This window comes from Bos indicus x Bos taurus, chromosome 2 (assembly GCF_003369695.1).
Source record: "Bos indicus x Bos taurus breed Angus x Brahman F1 hybrid chromosome 2, Bos_hybrid_MaternalHap_v2.0, whole genome shotgun sequence".
Taxonomy (NCBI): Eukaryota; Metazoa; Chordata; class Mammalia; order Artiodactyla; family Bovidae; genus Bos; species Bos indicus x Bos taurus.
In genome coordinates, this window is record NC_040077.1 from 36,792,254 (window position 1) to 36,805,787 (window position 13,534).

At 35.9% G+C, this 13,534-nt stretch overlaps 1 protein-coding gene across 18 annotated transcripts in view; it reads left to right on the forward strand.

Moving 5' to 3' along the window:
- The window catches only part of BAZ2B (bromodomain adjacent to zinc finger domain 2B), a 421,537-nt gene that overhangs the window by 300,896 nt on the left and 107,107 nt on the right, over positions 1 to 13,534 (forward strand). For all 18 annotated transcript variants that reach the window (XR_003514169.1, XM_027559699.1, XM_027559752.1 and 15 more), the window contains 3 exons: positions 5,382 to 5,582; positions 5,899 to 6,294; positions 12,067 to 12,670. Coding sequence is in view for 17 of the 18 variants with exons in the window: in XM_027559699.1 (XP_027415500.1) it covers positions 5,382 to 5,582; positions 5,899 to 6,294; positions 12,067 to 12,670 (1,201 nt within the window). In the remaining variant the exon portion in view is untranslated. The remainder of the gene's footprint in view (positions 1 to 5,381; positions 5,583 to 5,898; positions 6,295 to 12,066; positions 12,671 to 13,534) is intronic.

Genomic DNA, 13,534 nt, shown 5'->3' on the forward strand with positions numbered 1-13,534 from the left:
AACTAAACAAAGTTTTCTTTCCTCTTGCTGGGCATATTGTATAGAAATATTTCCTCAAGACCTTTCGGTTCCATCTCAACAGAAGATAATTGTTTTCCAGAACATAATAAGACATATGAGAGTCTGAGGGAAGGTCATCTGCTGAAGCCACTAAGAATGATGATACCCGTCACAGAAACTCAATGGGACTCTTCTTGGGCCCCAAGACAAACATATTTTGGGGTCATATTTTCCACCTGTTCCTGTTCAACTACTCTTTGCTCTTCTCCTTTATGGTATGTTTTGAGGGCATTCCCATTAGTATGAGCTCCAAAGGCCTATCTCTGCACTACTGTCAGCCTCTCTGCACACCAGATACTGACTGAAACACCACCTACTCCTTCAGTTCAGTTGAGTCGCTCAGTCGTGTCCAACTCTTTGCGACCCCAAGGACTGCAGCATGCCAAGCCTCCCTGTCCTTCACCAACTCCCGGAACTTGCTTAAACTCATGTCCATTGAGTCGGTGATGCCATCCAACCATCTCATTCTCAGTCATCCTCTTCCTCTCCTGCCTTCAATCTTTCCCAGTTTTTTCCAGTGAGTCAGTTTTTTGCGACAGGTGGCCAAAGTATTGGAGTTTCAGCTTCAGCATCAGTCCTTCCAATGAATATTCAGGACTGATTTCAGGAAATCAGTTGGATCTGATTGGTTGGATATGACTGGTTGGATCTCCTTACAGTCCAGGGGACTCTCAAGCGTCTTCTCCAACACCACAGTTTAAAAACATCAATTCTTCAGCACTCAGATTTCTTTATAGTCCAACTCCATGCATGACTACTGGAAAAACCACACTCTTTGCTCCCATGGTATTTTGAAGCATGTCCTAGACCTCATATCATGGGATGTCTATATCTATATGTATTTCTAAAAGTTAAATACCCAAGCTTTTAAACATTCCTCTTAGAAGGCTTCTTTGGTGGCTCAATGATAAAGAGCCCACCTGTCATTGCAAAAGATGTGGGTTTGATCCCTAGGTTGGAAGACCCCTAGAGAAGGAAATGGCAGCCCACTCTGGTATTCTTGCCTGGAAAATACCAAGGACAGAGGATAATCCAGAGATAGTCCAGAGGATAGTCCTTGGTATAGGACAGAGACTGTACCAAGACAGGCTATGGTCTATGGAGCTGCCAAGAGTTGGCAGCTACTAAACAAAAACAACAGACCTCTTAGAAGAAGTGCTAAATCTAGTAAAATCTAGTATATCTAGTGCCTGCACAATGTGCAAGGCAAGACTTTGGAGGAATGGGTATGAAACAGATTCTGTCCTTTGTTCTGGTAAGGAATCTGTTTTGACATTCTTGGGGCTTCCCTGGTGGCTCTAACGATAAAGAATCTGCCTGCAGTGTGGGAAACCTGTGTTCGTTCCCTGGGTCAGGAAGATCCCCTGGAGGAAGGCATGGCAACCCACTCTGGTATTCTTGCCTGGAGAATCCCTATGGACAGAGGAGCCTGGCGGGCTACAATCCATGGGATCTCTAAGAGTCGGACATTACTGAGCAACTAAGCACAGCACACTGACATTCCTAAAGAAAATAAGTGAAGGTAAAGTAGAAAATATTTCCAGAAACAGCTACTAAAACCTTACAGAGGTACCTCTTTAATGATATAAGGAAAGAAATTCTGGGTACCATAGGGGTGTCTTGGAGTAGGATATGACAACCCACTCCAGTATTCTTGCCTGGAAAATTCTATGGACAGAGAAGACTTGTGGGCTACAGTCCCATAGGGTTGCAAAGAGCAACTGAGCAGAGGGATGTCTATTTATATCTACATAGAAGTATCACTAGAGAGAGATTGACTATCAGTCTGAGGGATACTAGAACTTACGATTTCAGAAGAGTACATTAATAATACATGGTCTGGAATGAATCTGTATTAGTGGATTGTTCAAGTATAATGAAGATGAAGGGAGCTGAAACTAAAAAAGAAAATCCTATACTTTTTAACCCTGTATTTTCAGTTTTAAAAACTTAAAAAAAGAATTACTTCATCAGCTCTTTTCATGTGAAGTTTGAAAAGTGTTCTTCAGCTAATTTTGATAATTCCTCCTAGAAGGTGGGGTTACTTATATCAGTGATGCTCACTTGAAATCATTAAGTCCAATTCCCTCACATAGCCTACATGTATATTCAGAATAAATATAGCTATTTTAAATTTAACAAAGTAAGTCAACAGAGACTAAAATATACAAACATAAAGCCTTTTGAGAAAAAAATAAAAAGACAATTCAGGGTTAAGTTCTACTCTTGTTGCCATACAAGTTATTGTTACCACAGCAACCATCACAGTCTTATAAAAATGCAAGTGATTTTTTTTATCACTTTAAAATATCATGTTATCACTCTTTGTAATGGTTTTCTATCTCACTCAGAATAAAATCTTTGCCATGGCCTGTAAGACCCTGTGTGGCCTGCCCGTGCCAGTCCATCAAGCCTTATTTCTATGGCTCTCTCCCAAGTTTCTGTGCTCTAGCAGGTCTGGCTAACTTTTCCATTCTTTGAACGTGTCAAACTTGTTTCCAGCTCATGGCTTTTTCCTTTGCTGTTTCTCATCTTGAAAGGCTCTTTTATCTTTCTAGGATGGGCTCTTGCTCTCCATTTAGGTCTCAACTGAAAAGAATCTTACCTGACAATTAAATCTACATCTTCATCCCACCCCCAGCACATACTGTGTATCCAATTATCTTGTTGTAGTCACTAAAAACCCTTACTGACATTGTTTGTTAATTCTCTTCTTCCTGTTCCCATGAGAGCAGAGTTGCTATCTGTATGTCACACCCTTGTATCCCCAGAGACTAGAACAACTCTGTCTGGTTACATAATGGCCTTGAATATGTATTTGTTTTGCTATTGAAAGAAATACATACCCAGGGAAATGAAAGTTCAAGGAGAGACTTCTGAAAAGCTTTCCTAGAATGGGTAGGGGGCTACTGCTGCTGCTAAGTCGCTGTAGGGGGGAAAGGGGGTAATTAGTAAAATCTCCTTTGATTATTTTTTATGAATCTAAGAAGGCTCATTTTTAAAATGTTTAAACGACAGAAAAAGACATACTACCTAATTGTAAAAATTCAAAAGAACCATTCCCCCACACATACACATTCATAGGGACTAAGGAGATGAAATTGGTGATATTTAAACTCAGTTTTCTATCTTTCCCTAATACCTGGACTTGTCTACTCACATCTACTTTTTTCTTTTTAATTCAGGGACTAAATTTGTTATAAAACAGACTCTTTGCATACTGTCAGAGTATGCTCTGCAAAGACCACCTGCATTAGAATCATATTAAGTGCTTGTTGATGCAGATCCCTGTGCCTTATTTAGAGTTGGGGTCCAGGAATCTGCTGGCTACAGAAAGTCTACAAGTGAATATTTCGTGTCCCTGAAGCTTTAGAACCCTCACCTCTCGACCCACTCTTAAGGAGTGTAGGACCATCTATCAGAACAACTGTAAATGAAAACTACACAGATTGCTTGGAAAATGAAATGGGAGTTGTTGTTGTTGGGGGTTTTTTTCTTCTTTTTTTTTTCTGCTGAATCAGAGTAGCTCCCTTATTTCCTTCCTTCCTTGGTTTCTTCTAAAACTGCAAGTGGTAACTTCAGTTTAGGTTCCTTACGATTTTCATAGTCTTGCTATGCATGTGTGCCTCTCAGTCATTTCTGACTCTTCGCAGTCCTGGCAGCCCACCAAGCTCTTCTGTCCATGAATTTCCTACTCCAGAGGATCTTCCTAATCCAGGGATCAAACCCAAGTCTCCTGCATTGTTAGGAGGATTCTTTAGCACTGCACCACCTAGGAAGCCCAAACATACTTAGAGACTCAAAACAGATTTTGGTCGCAAAGAAGGAGCTGTTTCTCTGCCCCAAAAATGGTATGCTTAACATTACTCTATTAGTATTATTTCCCTTTAATCTCTGCTTTGGTCTTTCTCATCCTATGATTTCCCTTATTTCAAATCACTTTCTGCTTTACTGTAAGGGAAAGAGCTTAGGGAATGATGAGACTATTAGCTTATTGAAGAGTATGCCTGTGCTACTTTGGAGCAGTTAACACAGTATCATGGCAAGCAAAATATAACAGGAGTGACTCTCTTCACACATGTGTTTTATATGATTTAAATAACATTTCAGAAGACACAAAGGAAAATATATGTTTGCCATCAGAAACTATGGCTTCAAAACCTAGCCGCCTCTTGTAGAAGTGTAATATTATCTTTTATTCCCAAACCCCATAGTTATGAAAGGCTTCATTTCTTCTAAAGCCATAACTTAGTGTAATTTGTTGCTTTTGTAATTCATTGCTGATTTTTCTCTATTTTATCTACCAGCAAACACTATAGAAATGTTCTGAAGTAACTCTGTAGTCAGTCTTGCTTTGTTGTTTTGACATTTCTCCCTTCCTATTGGCAGAATTTTAACTTTTTCATTATTGTATAGTTATTTAGTTATAGTCTATCTCATTTTTTCTCTTTTTATCCACTACCATTGTCTGTCCTTTAAACACAAAACTTTCTTTTTATATGATCTCACATCCCTTTTCAGCTTTGAATTTTCTTTGTCCTGTAGAGTCTTAAATTTTCCAGAAATTAATCTCTCTCTTTATCATATTTTTCTGTCTTTTCTGATGTGGAAATATACAAAACTTAAGTTCCTTGACACTTAACTAAAGCCACTCTTTAAGCCTTTTTCTGCCTATTTTATCTTCTGTACAATACTTTTTACTGTATGGAATTATTTGCTTTTAAAATAATTATCTGTCTAGTCTATCACCACCACCACCACCACCACCACCACCACTGGAATGTAAGTTTTCTGAAGGCAGAGACTCTATCATAGACTTTATTGTAGTCAAGCACCTAGAAAGGTGTGTTTGGCTACTGATTCACTGTCTACACAAAGAAAGATTAATGCTAAATGTAGAACTCAATGTACATATCTGGAACTGTTGTTTTCTTTATCATAACTGGAATTATCTTTTTGTAAATTGCTTTTTTAATCTGTCATACCTTTTGAAGCACGGCAGTCATATGAGAGTGTACATATGTGTGTGTCTGTGTGTGTATATATATATATATTACGCATATACATACTACATTGTATACTGTTTTCAATATTCTATACATGACGGATGTTATACTTTTTACTGGACATTCCTGTCAGATAAGTTAATGTGATCAGTTTTTCAAATAATTACCTTTAAAACATGTGGCTTTTTACTTTTTTCTAAAATGACACTTTGAGATTGAAAATATCATTTAAGAATTAAAAGAGCCTACCTATTACTGAAACTTGAATTTTTTCCAAAAAGAAAAATCTTGTTAAAAAATCTTGTCTTTATCTAGAAGCCAAGGAAAAAAGCTATGGAAAGTTCTAGCAACAGTGATAGTGATTCAGGCACATCATCAGACACGTCAAGTGAAGGCATTAGTAGTAGTGATTCGGATGACCTAGAGGAAGATGAAGAAGAAGATCAAAGTATTGAAGAAAGTGAAGATGATGATTCTGATTCAGAGACTGAAGCACAGCAGAAAAGTAACAACCAGGTAGGTATAAATCATTTCATTGGGTGGTATCTGCACATTATTCATATTTAGGAATTAACTGGCTTATCTTAACTCTCAAAGTCTATATAGTTTAAGTTTATCATTGCCTTTAGTTCTTCCTTTTGCACAAGAATAAAAAGGAGATAGAGAAACATTTTTAAAGGGACATTTTGTGAATTTTTTAGTGAGTTTTATATATTTATCAATCATTAGAAACACTTTTTTAAGGTACCCTTTTTCGCCCCCATGGTTTACTGCTTGATGTTCTTTGTTTTAACAGATGTTAAAGAAGTTGCCTTTTAATTTGTATTTACAGGTGCTATTACATGGTGTTTCAGACCCAAAAGCAGAAGGACAGAAAGCAACTGAAAAAGCCCAGGAAAAAAGAATTCACCAGCCATTACCTCTTCTGTCTGAATCCCAGACTCACTCATCATTCCAATCCCAGCAGAAGCAGCCTCAGGTTTTGTCACAGCAGCTTCCATTTATTTTCCAAAGCTCTCAGGCAAAGGAGGAATCTGTGAACAAACACACAAGTGTAATACAGTCTACGGGATTGGTGTCCAATGTGAAACCTTTATCTTTGGTAAATCAAGCCAAAAAGGAAACTTACATGAAACTCATAGTTCCTTCTCCTGATGTACTTAAAGCAGGGAATAAAAATACCTCTGAAGAATCTAGTTCTTTGACCAGTGAATTGCGTTCCAAACGGGTGAGTTAAAAATAATTTATAGAAGATTTTTATTATTAGACAAAGAGCTCTTATATAGTCTTACAATTGTTTAAGTTTAAACTGAATTCTATTCTTAAATTTATACATTCTTAGTCACCACGAATAGAATATTCACACCAGAAAACTAAATGTCTGTGATTTTATATTTACCTATACACCTGTTTAATATACTTTTGTAAATGCAATCTTGTCATCTTTTCCTAGGCTTAGTATTTTAGCAGTAAGAGGATAAATATATTTGCATTGGACACTTCACAGTTACTTTTGTTTAGAATCAATTTCTTTTTTTTCCTAATATTAGTATATTATTTTTTAAAGAAATGAACTCTTGAGTAATTTACCTCTGCTGCTAAGTCACTTCAGTCATGTCTGACTCTGTGTGAACCCATAGATGGCAGCCCACCAGGCTCTGCCGTCCCTGGGATTCTCCAGGCAAGAACACTGGAGTGGGTTGCCATTTCCTTCTCCAATGCATGAAAGTGAAAAGTAAAAGTGAAGTTGCTCAGTCGTGTCTGACTCTTCGCGACCCCATGGACTGAAGCCTACCAGGCTCCTCCATCCATGGGATTTTCCAGGCAAGAGTACTGGAGTGGGTTGCTATTGCCTAAAGTCCTATAATTTATCAATTTTTTTTAAATTTTATTTTATTTTTAACTTTACAATATTGTATTGAATCAATTTTAAGCAAAAAAATCCTTTCTAAGAATTGTTTTCCTTTACCATTCTTAATGAATTATACAAAACACAAAATACTTTGAGTAAATTTACTTATACAAACACCAGAACCACTCATCAGAAAACTTTTTTCATATTTATTTTCTTGCTGTTAATTTTATATTATTGTATAGTCTACAGTCATATGTTCAGAAGAATTCTAGTAATTAAATGACCAGTGCTTTTTAATCTTGAACTCATGAGACTGGAGAAAAAATATTCTGTTTGAACACAGTCGCCTGAATTTTGTTAATAAAAACTATCATTAGGCATCCTAATCATTGGAAAAGACTTACTGTTTTGCCAACCATTCATTCTTTTAAGTGCTTCATATGTATTTAGTTATTGGATAACGACATCTGTAAGTGCCACTAATAATATCATGTACATGTACATATATATATGATCAAATTCAGATTCGTATGACTTAACTCACCCAAGATCACATGCTAGTTGGTGATGGAGCTGGAATTCAAACTCAGACTCTATAACACTAGAGTCCTTATTCTTAATCACTATGGTATGCTGCCTTTCTTTCTCCAAAAAAAAAAGAAAATCACAATGTCCTTATCTATTTAGTCTTTATTTTTTAAGTTAATTTTTATTGTAGTGTATAGTTGATTTATAATGCTGTGTTAATTTCTGCTGTACAGCAAAGTAAATCAGTTACACATATACATATATCTCCTCTTTTTTGGATTTCCTTCCCATTTATTTAGGTCACCACAGAGTTCATAAAGTTCCCTGTGCTGTATAGTAGGTTCTCATTAGTTATTGGGAGAAGGCAATGGCAAACCACTCCAGTACTCTTGCCTGGAGAATCCCGTGGATGGAGGAGCCTGGTTGGCTGCAGTCCATGGGGTCGCTGGGAGTCAAACACGATAGAGTGACTTCACTTTCACTTTCACGCATTGGAGAAGGAAATGGCAACCCACTCCAGTGTTCTTGCCTGGAGAATCTCAGGGACGGGGGAGCCTGGTGGGCTGCTGTCTCTGGGGTCCAACAGAGTTGGACATGACTGAAGCGACTTAGCAGCAGCAGCAGCATTAGTTATCTATTTTATGCATAGTAATGTCTATGTGTCAATCCCAATCTCCCAGTTCATCCCACCTGCCCTCCCCCCATGGTATCCATGTTTTTTACAGTGAAGAATTTGACGTGAAAGTGAAAGTTGCCCAGTCCTGTCTGACTCTTTGCAACCCCATGGACCATACAGTCCATGGAATTCTTCAGGCCAGAATACTGGAGTGGGTTTACCAGCTGAGCCACAAGGGAAGCCCAGGAATACTGGAGTGGGTAGCGTATCCCTTCTCCAGCAGAGATCTTCCCGACCCAGGAATTGAGCCAGGGTCTCCTGCATTGCAGGTGGATTCTTTACCCAACTAAGCTATCAGGGAAGAATTTAAGAACAAGGTCAAAGAAAAGTGAGGAAATCAGAACTCTTTTGAGAATCTAAATGAGTAGTTCTAAAGCCTAAGTGTACATTAAAATCACCTGGAAAACTAAAAAGAACTAACCATTTCAGAACAATTTAAAATCAGAATCTTTTGTGTTGAGATTAAGATATTGCATGTCTAAATAGCATCCCATGTGATTCAGATGTGCAACCAAATTTGAGAACCACTAATCCAAATGGAATGATGAGTGATATCATAATATCACACATATGACAACTTGTAATGGACTGGTCAATTGTTAGGAGTTATTGGCGTCGTATTATTGACTCTCTTTGAAAAGCTAAGGAAGTTAAAAATTACTTTGCATTGGTTACTTTAATTTTTTCATGAATGTATATTCCACTTTAAGATAAATGAATTTACAGAGCCACATCAATAGTTACCTGCATAAGTTTTCTTAATTTTTTAAGAGTTTCTTAAATTCCTATTTAAAGATATGTGACATCTATTATAAAGTCATTTATTAAACATTGGCTTTATAAATGTAGCCAAGCTAGGCTTTCTACCCATGTGATCGTATGTAATCCTTACAAAATTGTGTGAGGTAAAGAAACTAAGGCTCAGAGAGGTTAAGTCACTTTTCAACATCATATAACAAGTTACGAGAAGACAGATTTTTAAACCAAGATCATTCTGATTTCAAAGCCCATGATAAAGGTGAAATAATTTGGTGTTTCTGAAATGATATGGTAGTTAGTGGGAAATATTTTATGTGACTGCACATTCACAGTAGATTCAACTGTGAATGACTTTACTATTTATTGATATCTAGAATTGAGTTAAGGGCTTACCAGGTGGCACTAGTGGTAAAGAACCTGCCTGGCAATGCAGGAGACATAAGAAACACAGGTTCAATCCCTGGGTCAGGAAGATCCCCTGGAGAAGGGCATGGCAAGCCACTCCAGTATTCTTGCCTATAGAATCCCATGGACAGAGAAATCTGGCAGGCTATAGTCCATAGGGTCACAAAGAGTCGGACATAACTGAAGCGACTTAGCAGGCAGCAGGCAGGCATTGAGTTAAAGGGTATTTTTATAAATATTTCTCTTACATCAGCTTTCCTTCTTTATGTGACAGTCTAATATATTTAGAATTTTGCTTGATTTCTTATGACAGTTTCCATTATTTCACTCTTCCTTCTATGTATCTGCTTTCCGAACTAGTTGATGATTTTCTTCAGTGTTATTTAATTATTGGATCCTTTCAAACCTTATACTGTAGACATTTTAATTTAAGACAGTATACATTAATTGTAATAAAGACCAGGAGTTTTGCCTAGAAGATTTTTTTGCGGTCTCCAGAGAGTCAGGTAAAGACTAGGAGAGCAAGAGCTTCAAGGTAGGACAAAGCTTTGCACCTCTCTCTTATACTCTGATCACCCAAGGGTATATGGAAGTAGCAAGACTTTTGCTACCATACAGGTCTCATTTTTCTCCCCTCCTACTTAATGTCCCACCCCTAATATCAAAAAGGATAGCACATTTGCTATAAAAGCATAACTGATGCTAGTCTTGGGATAAAATACAGTCATTTTTGGTTATCTTAGAACACCTTCAGATGTCAATATTTGAGAAGTAATTCTTCAGAGTTATAGAATGAGAAGCAATTTCAGAAAATTAAAATATGAAACATAAAACTAAAGGGAAAGTTTTTGATTTTATGACTCTTGATCCTATATATTTGGAAGGAATATTAACTGCCTATTAAAAATATTAACTGCCTTTTAGAATACAAAATGACTGTGACAAAATTTTGTTCCAAGGAATGAAAATACACTAAATGTTTCTGCTGAAAATTTAAATCAGTACATATATAAAATATGAAGTATTGAGTATATTATATATAAATATTCATATACTATGCAATATTTATGTTTCATATAAATATTAAGTAAAATTATATTAAAATATTTTATGTAATAGTTTGCTATCAAATTCTTTTTAAAAAGATAAACAATTATGTAGTATAATATTTTATTCACTGAATAAATACCAATTAAGCCCTTTCTCTTTGTGAAGCATTGCCTTATGTACAAATATTATATTTCAGTCTTTGTTTACAAAAAGTTAACTTAATTTTCTAAACAAATACCATTAAGATAAGTTAAATAAGATAAAAAAGTTTATATGGGAATTGCTTACTGCATAATTAGTACTGGTACTTTAAAATATTTAATAAGTCATTCTGTGTGGCATCCCATCTCCATTTATATTTATGAAATAACCCACCACAAATCTTTGCTGACTTGCGTATTAAGAGTCCAGGTCCAGTGCTGACGATACTGTTGATTTTAATTTCAAGGCAACCATTTTCATTGCAGAATTTTAGCTCTTAAAATTTAACTTCTATTTCTGTCAACTTTGGATATTTTAATCATTCTACTTCAGTTTTCTTTTTTATATTTTAGTTATACAATTTTAATGAAATTCATATGATGTTATTCTTTTCATGAAGATCCTGATAGTCAAATAAATTTTTGTTGCTATTTACAGATGTAAATTTTATGGTTTAATGGTTTACAAATGAATTTTTCCCAAAAAAGTATAATTTTTTCTAAACTGTTTTCTACATCCTTTCTAAACTAATGTGCTAAAGACACTACAAAGTAGATTCCTCAGAATATTAAGCCAGCCTTTCTACTAACTTCAAATCATGGTTACTGTAGAAAACTACAGGATAGACTATAAGTGGAATCCCAGGGACGTGGGAGCCTGGTGGGCTGCCGTCTATGGGGTTGCACAGAGTCAGACACGACTGAAACGACTAACAGCAGCAGCAGCAGGGGACATATAAGAGCTCAAGGATAGGAGAGATGAGTGCTTTAGGCTGGGACAAATATAGGAAGCATCTTGAGTTGGATTTTGAATAATGAACAGGATTTCATCAGCCTGAAATGTATTAAAGGAAGACATTTTATGCAAAGAAAATGGTTATAACAGACTGTAGAGGCGGTAAAAGTACTGTGTGACATGCACCGGGCATGGCCCATAGTCCAGTTGGACTACAGAGGTATGTTAGTGTCTACTTGAAAAGTAATTTGAATATCAGATATAAGTGTTTAAGGTTTATAAAGTTGGCAGTGGAGGAAGAGGCACTAAAGGTTTTGACCAAAGAGCTAATATAAAATGTAGCTTATTTTATGAGAAAATTGCCCTTGGCATATACATATATTGGGAGTTGGGTAGGAAGAAGTGATAGTATGTCTTAAATTTGAGCAGTATTTCAATGAAAGAATCCAAAACACATAGTATTAATGTGGCTGACTTGAAAAAAATAAAAGTAAAGATGTTTTTAAGGTTTCAAGTTTGGGTCATTGAGAAAAATGGAAACTGCAGTAATAAGAGAAGAGAGCAGTAAGGAAACACACATTTTGAAGGGGAAAGACTAAATTTTTAAATATATTATGTCTAGCCAAGGTTCAGCAATCAACTAGTCATCACTTCTACTACATTTACAGCACTTAAATATCATGATTTAAATTTGTATATGATTAGTTGTTGTCAGATACAGAAGGCAAATAAAAGTAGTCTTTATTCTTATGATACATTATTGTTTTGTATTCTACTTTATGTTTCAACAGGAACAATATAAACAGACATTCCCAGCTCAGTTAAAGAAACAGGAGTCATCTAAGAGCCTGAAGAAGGTTATTGCAGCTTTGTCAAATCCAAAACCAACCTCTAGTTCACCAGCACATCCAAAACAGACATTAGAAAACAGCAACCCTAATCCATTCTTGACAAATGCACTTTTAGGTAATCACCAACCAAATGGAGTTATTCAAAGTGTCATTCAAGAAGCTCCTCTGGCACTTACTACCAAAACTAAAATGCAGAGTAAGATTAATGAGAACATTGCTACTGCAAGTAGCACCCCTTTTTCCTCACCCGTAAATCTGAGTACAAGTGGAAGAAGAACCCCTGGCAGTCAGACAACTGTCATACCCTCTCCCTCTCCCATACTGCATAGTCAAGGGAAGGAAAAAGCAGTTAGCAACAATGTAAACACAGTGAAAACACAGCCTCACTCTCATCCTGCACAATCTCTAGTGGAGCAGTTTAGAGGAACAGATTCAGACATTCTTAGTAGCAAAGATTCTGAAGACTCCAATGAGGATGAAGAGGAAGATGATGAGGAAGATGAGGAAGATGAGGAAGACGATGACTCTGATGACAGCCAATCAGGTTGTTTTCTATTCTTAAGTTTAAAGTGTTTCTCTAAATGCCCTGTGAACCAAAACATTTTAAAGAGGCTCTTCAAATCCACAGATTTGAAATCGCTGTCATTCACCGTTTCATGCAGCTCTGTTCCTTTCTATAGTGAGTGGTAAAGGAAAGGAATAATTGAGATTGAAAGTCCTAAATTAAGTTCTCAGCTTGTTCATTTAACACTAAACAAATAACTTTAAAATGACTGTAAGTAATTCATGAATTAAGAACTTGAGGAACTTGCTTAATTTTCATTTAATTCATGACCACCCATTTGTCCTTTCTTTTTCATCTCTTCTGCTACTTGTTAAATTGTGTCACTGGATATTTTGAAGAAAGGCAAAATTTTACTCAGTCATTCAGAAAATACCCCAAAGCCTAAATCTCTATGAATAGTTCTTAGCAACATAGAATTTATTTAATAACATATATAGAGTACCCCCAATTTTATTTATTTTCTTTTTAATTTCTTGTTTTATTTCCCTTTAACTCTTTTTTCTTGTTCCACAGAAGATTGAAAATATAAAATAGTTTAAAATTTAAATACAAAGATGAGACACGTATTTTTTATAAAAGTTTTTGAATTTGTTCCTCGTCAGCCACGAATCCAATTTTAAATTTTCTATCTACCAATATAAGTAGGAAAATATAATCAATTATACAATTTTTAAAATGACTATAAGGTAAAAACAACCTACTTGATCAGGGTAAGAACAACTTTTCCTAATAATATATTTTCCTAGGGTTCCCATAAACACAACTTTGCATGATACATAGTATTAATAGTTTTCAAAGGTAACTTTTATAATGAACTTCGATATGGGTAGCTAGTACTACATA